At 40.5% G+C, this 12,710-nt stretch overlaps 1 protein-coding gene across 1 annotated transcript in view; it reads right to left on the bottom strand.

Annotated features, from left to right (window-relative positions):
* Positions 1 to 10,464: 10,464 nt before the first annotated feature.
* TGM6 (transglutaminase 6) overlaps positions 10,465 to 12,710 on the bottom strand; it is a 65,810-nt gene continuing 63,564 nt past the window's right edge. Inside the window, 1 exon segment of the mRNA XM_060124772.1 lies at positions 10,465 to 10,525. Within this exon segment, the coding sequence (XP_059980755.1) occupies positions 10,465 to 10,525 (61 nt within the window).

The following is a 12,710-nucleotide window of genomic DNA, read 5'->3' as shown; positions in this document are numbered from 1 at the left end:
AAAAAAAAAAAAAAAAAATTTGCCAATTTGATTACTATGTATCTTGGCGTGTTTCTCCTTGGGTTTATCCTGTTTGGGACTCTCTGTGCTTCCTGGACTTGGGTGGCTGTTTCCTTTCCCAGGTTAAGGAAGTTTTTGACTATAATCTCTTCAAATATTTTCTCTGGTCCTTTCTCTCTCTCTTCTCCTTCTGAGACCCCTATGATGCGAATGTTGTTGCACTTAATGTTGTCCCAGAGGTCTCTTAGGCTGTCTTCATTTCTTTGCATCTTTTTTCTTTATTCTGTTCTGCAGCAGTGAATTCCACTGTTCTGTCTTCCAGGTCACTTATCCATTCTTCTGCATTAGTTATTCTGCTTTTGATTCATTCTAGTGTGGTTTTCGTTTCAGTTCTTGTATTGTTCATCTCTGTTTGTTTGTTCTTTAATTCTTCTAGTTCTTTGTTAAACATTTCTGCATTTTCTCAATCTTTGCCTCCATTCTTTTTCTGTGGTCCTGGATCATCTTCACTATCATTATTCTGAATTCTTTTTCTGGAAGGTTGCTTATCTCCTCTTCATTTAGTTCTTTTTCTGGGGTTTTATCTTGTCCCTTCATCTGGTACTTATCCCTCTGCCTTTTCATCTTGTCTATCTTTCTTTGAATGTGGTTTTTGTTCCACAGGCTGCAGGATTGTAGTTATTCTTGCTTCTGCTGTCTGCCCTCTCTCTATTGTAGGTTTTGATTTGTGGTTTCCATGGTGTTCATATATGTTGATCCATAATTATATCTACTTGTTTTAAACTGGTAGTCATTTAAGTTCAAACACATTCTAAAAGATCACCTTTTTTACTTCCCTCCCCACATTTTCTGCTTTAGTTGTCATATTTTACATTTTCATGTTTATCCCTAAACTGTTTATTGCAGATATAGTGGGTTTTATAAAAAGCAATTTTTGTCTTTTAATCTATGTACTGGCTTATTTAAGTGACCTTCAATCCTTACTATATATTTGCCTTTTCTATTGGGATTTTCCCTTTCCTACAGATTCTTATTTCTTTTCCATTTAGAGAAGACCCTTGAATTCTTTTTATTCTTGCTTGTCTGAGAAGTTCTGTATTTTTCCTTCTATTCTAGATGACAATCTTGCTGGGTAGAGTATTCTAGATTGCAGATTTTCCCCTTTTAGCCCTGACAGTATATCTTGCCACTCCCTTCTGGATACAAAGTTTCTGCAGAGAAACCAGGTGATAGCTTTATAGGGATTAACTTGTATATGACTCTGTTTTTTCTTGCTGCCTTTAGAATACTCTCCTTATCTTTAACTTTTGCCATTTTAATTATGATATGACTTTGTGTGGGTCTGTTTGGGTTCATCTTGCTTGGGAAACTCTGTACTTCCTTTACCTGGATATCTGTTTCTTTCTTCAGTTTGGGAAGTTTTCATTCATAATTTCTTCACATACATTTTTGAAGATATATGATTTTTACTCTTCAATTTGTTAATGTGGTATATCACATTGATTTATTTATGAATATTGAACCACCTTTGCATCACTGGGATAAATCCCACTTGATCATGATGTATGATCCTTTTAATGTATTGTTGAATTCAGTTTGCTGATGTTTTGTTGAGGAATTTTTGTGTCTATGTTCATCAGGGTATTGAGCTGTCATTTTCTTTTTTTTTGTGGTGTCTTTCTCTGATTTTGGTATCAGGGTGATGCTGCCCTCATAGAATGGGTTTGGAAGCATTCTTTCCTGTCCAATTTTTGGGAATAGTTTGAGAAGTATAGGTTTTAACTGTTTTGTTAATGTTTAGTAGAAATTACCTGTTAAGCCATGTGGTCCTGGACTTCTGTTTTGGGGAGTTTTTGATTACTGATTCAGTTTCATTACTGGTAATCAGTCTGTTCATAATTTTAATTTTTTCCTGTTTTGGTCTTGGGGGACAGTACATTTATATGAATCTATCCATTTCTTCTAGGGTATCCATTTTATTGGCATATTATTGTTTTGTAGTAATCTGTTATGATCTTTTGAATTTTTGTGATGTCATTTGTAACTTCTCTTTCATTTCTGATTTTATTTATTTGGGCCCTTTCTCTTTGTTTTTTGATGAGTCTGGCTAAATGTTTATCAATTTAGTTTATCTTTTCAAAGATCTAGCTCTTAGTTTCATTAATATTTTTTCTATTTTTAAGTCTCTATTTCACTTGTTTCTGCTCTGATCTTTAAGATTTGTTTCCTTTTACTAATGTTGGATTTTGCTCATTCTTCTTTTTCTAATTCCTGTAGGTATAAGGTTAGATTGTTTATTTGAGACTTTTCTTGTTTCCTGAGGTAGGCTTGTACTGCTATAAACTTCTCTCTTATAACTGCTTTTACAGTGTCCCATAGATTTTGGACCATTTTACTTCCATTTTCACTTACATCAAGGTATATTTTGATTTCTTCTTCACTTTCTCCAGTGACCCATTGGTGTTTAGTAGCATATTATTTAGCCTCCATGTGTTCATATTTTTGCAGTTTTTTTCTTGTAGTTGATTTCTAGTTTCATATTGTTGTGGTTAGAAAAGATGCTTGATATTTCAATATTCTTAAATTTATTGAGACTTGTTTGTGGCCTAGCATGTGATCTATCTTGGAGAATGTTCCATATGCACTTGAAAAGAAAGTTGTATTCTGCTGCTTTTGGATGAAAAAAAAATATGTATACATACATTACCTATATCTATATCCACATCCATCTCTATCTATATCTCTATCTATCTGATCTGTCATTTAAGGCCAGTGTTTTCTTATTGATTTTCTGTCTGGATGATCTGTCAATTGATGTGAATGGGGTGTTAAAGTCCCCTACTATTATTCTGTTACTTTCAATCTCCCTTTATGTTTGTTAGTATTTGCTTTATGGATTTCGGTGTTCCTATGTTGGGTACATGTCGCTTTACAATTGTTATATCTTCTTGTTTGATCAATATCTTGTTGGATAAATCACTTTATCATTATGTAATGTCTTTCTTTGTCTCTTGTTATAGTCTTTATTTTAAAGTCTATTTTGCCTGACGTGAGTATTGCTATCCCAGCTTTCTTTTCATTTCCATTTGCATGGGATACATTTTTTCCATACCCTCATTTTCAGTCTGTCTGTCTTTAGATCTGCAGTGAGTCTCTTGTAGGCAGTCTTGTTTTGTTTTTAGCCATTCAGCCACTCTACGTTTGTTGATTGAAAACATTGAGTCCATTTACATTTTAAGTAATTATTGATAGGTATGTTTTTATTGCCATGTTGTTCATTTTTTTGCCTGTTTTTGTAGCTCTTTTTTGTTCCTTTCTTCTTCTTTCACCCTTTTCCCTTGTGATTTGATGACTATCTTTAGTGTTATGTTTGGAATCTTATATCTTTTTTGTGTGTATCTGTTATAGGTTTTCGGTTTGTGGTTACCATGAGGTTCATATTTAACAACATGTATACAAATATACATACATATATATAATTATTTTAAGTTGATGGTATTTTCAGTTTGAATGCATTCTTACAACCTTGCATTTTTATTCCTCCCCATATTTAATGTTTTTTTAATTTACTTATTTATTTGGCTGTGTCACATCTTTATTGCAGCATGTGGGCTCTTCTTTACAGCATATGGGCTTCTCTCTAGTTGTGGTGTGTGGGCTCCAGAGCATGCGGGCTCAGTAGTTGTGGCATGCGGACTCTCTAGTTGTGGCATGTGGGCTGTAGAGCAGGTGGGCTTAGTTGCCCCATGGCATGTGGGATCCTAGTTCCCCAACCAGGGATCAAACTCATGTCCCCTGCATTGGAAGGCAGATTTTAAACAACTGGACCACCAGGGAAGTCCCAAATGTTTTTGATATCATATTTTACATCTTTTTGTTTTGTGTATCTCTTAACTGCCTATTGTGGATATAGATGATTTCACCAACTTTGTCTTTTAACCTTCCTACTAACTTGATCTACTACATTTACTGTATGTTTGCCTTTACCAATGAGATTTTTCCTTTTGTAATTTTTATATTTCTAGTTTTGGTGTTTTCTTTTCTGCTTAGAGGAGTCCCTTTAACATTTCTTGTGAAGCTGATGTAGTGTTTCTGAACTCTTTTAGCTTTGCTTGTCTGTAAAACTATTAAAGTCTGAATGATAGACTTCCTGGGTAGAGTATTCATGATTATAGGTTTCTTCCTTTCATCATTTAGAATATATAGTGCCACTACCTCTGGCCTTCAAAGGTCTGCTGAAAGGTCAGCTGATAGTCTTATAAGAGTTCTCTTGTACATAACTAGTTGCTTTTCTCTTGCTTCTTTTAAGATTCTCTTTCTATCTATATTAATTGCTATTAATTAGTTGTTATTTTAATTATAATATGTCTCAGTATGAACCTCTTTGGGTTCACTTCGTTTGGGACTCTGTACTTCCTGGACCTAGATGTCTGTTTCATTTCCCAGGCTAGGGAAGTTTTAAGCTATTATTTCTTCAAATAGGTTCTCTGCTCTCTTCTCTCTCTCTTCTCCTTCTGGGACCTCTATAATGTGAATTTTCTCATGCTTGATGTTGTTCCAGAGGTCTCTTAAACTATCCTCATTTTTTTTAAACCATCCTCATTTTCAAAAATTCTTTTTTCTGTTCAACTTGGGTGACTTCCACTACTCTGTCTTCCAGTTCACTGATCTGTTTCTCTATATCATCTAATCTACTGTTGATTCCTTCTAGTGTATTTTTTTTATTACAGTCTTCACCTCTGATTTTCTTCTTTATATTTTTTAACTCTGTTAAACTTCTCACTGTGTTCATTCATTATTCCCCAATGTTCATTGAGCATCTTTATGATCTTACCTTGAACTCTTTATCAGGTAGACTGCTTATCTCCACTTTACTTAGTTCTTCTTCTGGGGTTTTGTCTTGCTCCTTCCTGGAACATATTCCTCTGTTTTCTCATTTTGTCTAATTCTCTGTGTTTATTTCTATGTATTGGAGAGGTCATTTATGCTTCTTGATCATGGAGAAGTGGCCTTATGTAGGAGACATCCTATGCGGCCCAGAAGCACACACACTCCCCTATGGTCACCAGAGCTATATGCTCTAGAGGTGCCCCCTATGTGGGCTGTGTGGGCCCTTCTCTTGTGGCAGGGTCAACTACTATGGGTATGCTGGTAGGTGGGGCTGACCCTCAGGTCAGTTGGCTGCCAGGCCCTGCTTCATGTGGTGGCTGCCAGCTCCCTGGTGGGCAGAGCTGGGTCCCAGCATGGCTGATCGTGTGGCTCTGCTGTGTGTGGGATATCACTGGACTGGTTCTGGCCAATGGGTTGGCGAGTAAGAACCCAGCATTAATAGGCTAGAGGGAGTTCTCCAAAATGACACCTGTCAACACTAGTGTCCTCGTAGTAGAACAAACTCTCAAAAATGGCTGCCACCAGCATATTGCTTTCATGTTACTCACCTGAGCTGGGACTCAGAGTGTGAGATTTTGCATGCACACTTTAAGAGTGTCTTGTTCTTACAGCCCTGGCTCTCCCATACTCAAGCCCCACTGGCCTTCAAATCTAGATATTCTGGGAGCTCATCTTTCTGGTGCAGGACCCCCAGACTGGGGAGCTTGATGTGGGGCTTGGACCCCTTCTCCTTGGGGAGAACCTGTGGAATTGTGGTTATCCTTCTGTCTGTGCGTTACCTACCCAGGGGTGTGGGTCTTGACTATACTGCATCTCCACCCCTTCCTTCTCTTCTTATTGTGGTTCCTTCTTTGTGTCTTTAGTTGTAGAAAATCCTTTCTGTTATTTTCAGGTCATTCTCAGAGAGAGTAAATAGTTGTAATTTTGGTGTGCTCATGGGACAAGGTGAGCTCAAGGTCTTCCTACTCCATCATCTTGGCCACACTGAATAATTCCAAGGTTTTTGATCTGAAAAGCTGGAAGGAGGGAGATTCCAATTACAGTGGGAGGGGATAGGAGTCATGGATTCAGTTTTGGATGTGTTACATTAGACACAACAAACTGAGAAGCACATTTACCAAGCCTTAATATGAATGATGGGAATTCATGGCATGTTAGCTCCTCTCCCACTACCCACTGCTCACACCTCTGTAGTCCTATGAGGACTGCAGCTCTGCTAATAAAGGGGACAGACTTTATTGGAAAAGAGTACAGAAAATTACTTGCCAGGGTGGTTGTAAAAATCAACAGTGATATCAGTGTCAAATAATTAGAGAAGGACAACATCACAGCTAGCCTAAGGTCTCTAATGGTTGGAGCAACACATAGGTAGACCAGCCAGAAATTTAACAAGGGAGATCTAGGAAGGAAACAGCCAGAGTTGGTCTTGATAAAATCTTTACTTATGCCTGGTGGTCTGGAATGCTGTGCTCATGTTCAAGGCTGTGATCACCTAAGGAGAGACCAGAGAGGACACCAGCCAGCTTACTCCTTCCTTGCTGAATGTGAGGTGTTGTAAACATAGAACATAAAAGGTCGAACCTACTTGTAAGTTGCTTGAATGTATTCCCCAAACCACCCACAGATCCATCAGCAAAGGATGGATGCCTTACTGGATAAAGGTGCTTTAAGCACAACCTCTGACTAATCCTATGCTGCCCAAGGGTGACCTCTAGGAAGTCAGGCTTAAAAGTAAAAACAAGAATTAAAAAAAAAAACCCTAAGTAGAGATATTAGCCACCACACAATGTGAGGGAAATAGACTCCATGGAATTAATCCAGGCAAACAAATCCAGGACACAAAGAAACAAGTAAACAATACTAACAACCATCCCTTCCGGGGGGGATCAGAATTCAGAGTTTCAGTGATATATAAAATGTCCAATCTTCAACAAGAAATTATAAGACATGCAACACATACACACACACACACACACACCCAGCAAAGTGTAACTTCCACAGAGAAGAAAAGCAGTCAATACACATAATCTCTGAGGGGGCCCAGATGTTAGAGTTAGCAGAACAAGACTTCAAAGCAGCTGTTATCATTATGTTGGCCTAACAGGTCTATAGAACACCCAACAGCAACAGAATACACATTCTTCTCAAACACACACTGAACATTCTCAAGGATAGACTAAATGTCAGACAACAAAAGAAGCCTCAATCAACTATTTTTTACATTAAACTTCTTATTTTCAGATAAGTATAGATTCACATGCATCTGTAAGAAACAATATGGAGAGATCCCACAGACACTTTACCTAGTTTCACCCAGTGGTAACATCTTGCAAAACATCTTGTACAGTATTACAACCAGGATATTGACAATGATACAGTCAAGAGAGAGAACATTCCATTACAAGGACCCTTGTTGTGCCCTTTTATACCCACACTCACTATTTCTCCTTCAACTACCTCCTTAACATCTGGCAACCACTAATCTGTTCTCTATTTCTATAATTTTGTCATTTCAAGAATGTTGTATACTGTTGGCTCTCTGCATCTACGGATTCCACATTCATGGATTCAACCAACTGTGTATTGAAATTCTGCGACTGGTTGAATTCATGGGTGAAGAACCACTGGATGAAGACAGCTGACTATACGATGTCATTTTTATATAAGAGACTTGAGCATCTTTGGATTCTGGTACCTAAGAAGGGTCCTGGAACCAATCCCCCATAGATACTGAGGGATGGTTATACATGGGATTGTACAGAAGGTGACATTTTAGAATTGGCTTTTTTTACTTGGCATAATTCTAGGAGATTCCTCCAGGTGTTGCATGTGTCAATAGTCTGTTCCTTTTTATTGCTGAGTAGTATTCCACAGTATGGATTACTCACCAGTTGAAGGACATCTAGGTTGTTTTCAATTTGTGGTTACTACAAATCAAGCTGCTATAAACATCTATGTACAGGTTTTTTTGTGACCACAGGTTTCGTTTCCTGGAATAAGTGCCAGGAGTACAATTTTTGGGTTATATGTTGGTTGTGTGTGTGTGTGTGTGTGTGTGTGTGTGTGTGTGTGTTTTACTGCCAAACTCTTTTCCAGAGTAGCTGTAACATTTACATATATACCAGCAATGTAAGAGTTATCATGTTTCTCAGTATCCTTCCCAGCATTTGGCATTGTCACTATTGTTTTTTAAGCCTTTTTGTTGATATATAGTGCTATCTCACTGTGTTTTTAGTTTGCATTTCCCTAATGTTTAATAACATTAACATCTTCTCATGTGCTTGCCATCTGTATCCTCTTCAATGAAAAGTTTATATATTTTTCACATTTCCTTAATTAGATTACTCTTTTTTTTACTGTTGAATTCTGAGAATTCTTTATATATATATTCTGAATACTAGTTCTTTGTCAGATATGTGGTTTGCAAACATTTTCTCCCAGTTTGTAGCTTGTTTTTTCATCCTCTTAACAGGATCTTTTGCAGAGCAAACGTTTGAATTTTGATGAAGTCTAATTTATCAATTTTCCTTGCTGGGATTTTGATAGGAATTGCGTTAAACCTGTGTATCATTTTGGGTAGAACTGACTTTTTAACTACGTTGGGTCTTCCAATCTATGAACATGGTATGTCTCCCCATTTATTTAGATATTCTTTGATTTCTTTCACCAGCATTTTGTCATTTTCAGCATATAAATACATGTGTTTTATTAAATTTACATCTAAGTTTTTTTTTTTTACCATTGTGAATATGTTTTAAATTTTGGTTTGGATTATTCATTGATAGTACATAGAAATGCATTTGATTAAGGAATTGGCTCACACAACTATGGAGGCTGACAAGTCTGATATCTACATCCTATTGGTTCTATTTTTCTGGAGAACCCTGACAAATACAAGCACCACCACTACCACAATCATCCCTTTGTCTTTTTTGCTTCGATTTAAAAAGAGTCATAAATTGAGGGAAGGGGACTGACTACAGAGAGGCATGTAAAAATTTGGTGGAGATAAAGAAAAAGAGTCTTAAAACCCACTCTGCCAGACCAATAAATAGAATGTCAAGGATCTTTCTGAGGGACAGCCTTTTAGGCATACAGAAACTGCAAAGATGACACAAATGAGAAGCTATTGAAGTGGTCAGAGTCAAGGTACTGGCCTCTGAATCCCCCTTGTTGGTTGATATCTAGGAATTGTAGGTCAGGGCCACTGACCTATGTCAAGAAGAAGGTATTGAGCTGCAAGTCACTTTGGGTACATTGGCTTTCACTTTGTCCCTTGGATTCATCATGCTTTTTTCCACCTCACTGCTTTATGAGTCAGGGTTCTTGGTTGCAAGCAAAAGAAACTGACTTTTGTTGGCTTAAGCAAAAGGGGATGGAGTAGAAATTAGAGAGGATGCTAACAGACAGACCAGACAGAGGGCAATACGGGATTCCATGAGTCTCCAGAGAGTTAGGAAGCAGGCAGCAGGAAGCAGTATGGCAGATCATGTATTTCCAAAAATATCTACAGCAGTATTTCCAGCCCTACAAGCTCTTCCAGAATCTTTCCACTTTTTATTATGGATTGGGTCTACTTCCTCTCCCTTTGAACTTCTCTGATGAACAGAGCATGTGGCAGAGGTGACACTGGTGACTCCCAATCTTAGATCATAAAGGCAACATGGCTTCCATCTGACTCTCTCTCTTGAGATGCTCCCCCTTGCAATCCAGCCATCATGTTGTAAGGAAGCCCAGGCCATGTGGAGAGGTAGTAGGTAGGTGTTCCAGCCCACAGCCCAGCTTAGGACTCAGCCAACAGCCAGCATCGACCACCAGAAGTATGAGTAAACAAGCCTTCAGATTATCCCAGACTTAGCCTTTGAGCTGTAAAACCTTAGCTTCACTAAGTTGAGCAAAGATGAGTTATCTCTACCTAGCCCTGCCTGAATTGCAGATTCATGAGCAAAATAATTATGGTCATTATTTTAAGCCTTAAGGTATGGGTTGGTTTGTCACACAGTGACTGGTAACAGGAACATACAGCAACTATGTCATAGCAGAAATCACCTGGTTAGGACACTGCCCAGGGCTCTACCACCATTAAATAAATTAATATGTGCAAAGCCCTTGAAACAGTTTCTGGCATGTAAGGAACTCTCCAGGAAACACACTAATTTGGCTTTTAATCATTATTTTATTGTCATTATTGAAATTTCAGCTTAAACGTCACTTCCTCAGAAAGTCTTTCTCTGATGCCACAATCTAACTCCCCACCATTTGGGGAGAGGTGGCCTTCCGTTTTATTTTCTTTTTGTCATGTGTCACTAAATTGAATTAACTTATTTATTTACGAATTTGCTTGTTTACTTGTATTTCTCATTTTACTTTTTATACCTTTAAAAATGTATTGAATACCTCTGTATACCACCTGGAAGGTAATCCCCATGAGTGCAGGGAACTTGGAATCTGACTGCTCTGTCCTTGCATTGAACAGATCGCAGGTGTGGTGGACATGCAGATGTGCTGTCCAGACTTTCCTTCAGTGAAGGGTTTGTTGCTCCAACTGCTAGAAGTGCTTCCCGCAGATGACCCTCAGCTGTCGGCCACTTCAGGGATGGCCTTGGCTGTAGAGTCGCCAAAAGTCACGCCCCTTCTGAGGCGAATTGGTGACAGATGGAAGCATAGAAAGGCCCAGCCATCTCAGCTAAGCCTGGAACAACTCTAACAGGTCATTCTAGCTTCAGAGCTGCCCATGGGTGTGCGCCCAGGCTGTCACTGGACCTGCATCATGGGCCGACTTCTCCTCTGGCCCCTTCCTCCTTCTTCCTCCCCTTCCCTTCCTTGGGGGTTGATCCCAAGGTCACCCCTCAGTCAATACCCTGCACCCTAATCTCCATCTCAGATTCAGCTTCCTGAGAAGCTCAGCCTGCGACAGCCAAGCTTAAGGAAGACAGGAAGTTGGTGTTCGCAGGGAGAGTGAGGTGTCTGGGGCTCCCACAAGGGGAGACCATCTTGGATGACGTATGGAGCCTCCCTGCTGACAGGAGTGTGCTTTATACTAAGAGCAGGAGATGACCTCCTGCTCTGGTATCAGGTGCTTAGCAGAGCTCCTTCCACTCTTGGCAAATGCGTAAGAGAAGTGAATGCACAGGGGTGGAGAGAGGGCCCTGGTCAGCTGCCAGGCCTTTATATTTACTCCTGGAGAGCTGGGCTGTGAGTGCAGACTCTCACAGCATGACACAGATGTGAGGATCCAGTGGTTCACCATGCTTCTCAAATATTTCTGCCCAAGTACCTCAAAGGGAAAGGAAGGTGAGTTCAGATACCTGGTGCAAGAAGACAGGTCATGTTTGCCCAGTGACATCAAATATCCTGGAGGGGTGTGTGGGCCCCCATTTGAGAAACTCAGATCTGGATGAGAAATCCAAGGCATAGAGCTCAATCTGGCTGGGGTCTGATTGAGATCAGGACTTGGAATGAGACTGGATCAGGGCTCAGGGTGGGGTCAGAGCTCAGTCCGGTACCAGAGTTCTGTTTGGGACCAGGGTTCAACCTGGGTTCAGGGCTCAATCAGATATCAGGATTGAAGCTCAGTCTGGGGCCAGGAATGTCTGGGGCTGGGTCAGGGCTTGATCTAGGGCCAGTCAAGTCATGGGTTAGCTGTGGTAGGAGCCAGGACTTAGTGTGAGGTCAAGGTATAGGACTCATTCTAGCATCATGGTCATGACTAAGTCTAGGCAGTCATGGATAGTGATGGCTCTATCTAATGTCATGAGCACAAGCTGGAACCTCATCTGAGTTTCCTTGTGGGGTTTGCTCAGGGCTTGGCCTCAGTTCAAGTCTGGGCTTGATCCTAGGCTTGGTATACCCTGGCATCAGGACTCAGTCCTGGAGCAAGCAGCTGAACCAACATGTTGTTCTGCAGCAGGGTCAGCAAAGCCCAACCTGTGGGCCAAACCTGGCCTGTTGCCTGTTTTTGTAAATAAAGTTTTATTGCAACACATCCACACTCATTTGTCTACCCCTAGTCTATGGCTGCTTGCACACAATGACAGCAGAGTGGAGTAGTTGGAACAGAGACCATATGGTCTGCAAAGCCCCAGATATTTACTATCTGGTCCTTGACAGTAAAAGCTAGCCAACTGCTGTTTTAAAGGCTTCTCTGGCATGTGAAAGCCAGATTATGACCTAACTCAGTGTCAAGAGCGTCCCTGAAGGCAGCATTTAAGAGACCAAGGGGACTTAAAGGAAGCAGGGGGGGGCCTGAGTCTCAGGTTGCTGGTGTCGTTCTGGGTCCCCATGGCCAGCTGACTCTAAGGTTTTGCAGTCTTAAACTATGTGTTCTGCCTTCCTCCATGAAGGGCACTATCAAGGTTTTGCCCTATCAACTGACAGGTAATCCCTACCTGCACATTTTTCTTTGCAGCTTCAAAAGTAGCATTTCCATCCACAGTCCCCCTTGGGCTATCTTCACTCAATGTCCCCACCTATCCCAGTCCTGACCAGAGTATTCTCACTGGCTGCTGCAGTGGCTTCTGCTTTCAGCTGGAGCTAGAAGGACCTGTGAGGCCAGTTTGGTCCCAGTGAAGTGCTACCTCGGCCCAGCTGAGAGGTGCGAGGGCAAGGGGGCTGAACTGGAGATGCAGCTACCCGGCAGGTGACCCCATCACCTTCAGCTACTTTCTCTTATTCAAATACACACACTCTGACAGGCCATACAAGCTTCAGAGCTGCCCGTGGGGTGCACCCAGGCTTCACTGGGCCTGAATCATGGGCCGATTTCTCCTCTGGTTCCTTCCTCCTTCTTCCTCCCCCTCCCTTCCATGGGGGTTGATCCC

The sequence above is a fragment of the Lagenorhynchus albirostris genome, chromosome 15 (assembly GCF_949774975.1).
Source record: "Lagenorhynchus albirostris chromosome 15, mLagAlb1.1, whole genome shotgun sequence".
Lineage (NCBI taxonomy): Eukaryota > Metazoa > Chordata > Mammalia > Artiodactyla > Delphinidae > Lagenorhynchus > Lagenorhynchus albirostris.
This window is presented reverse-complemented; position numbering and strand designations above follow the sequence as displayed.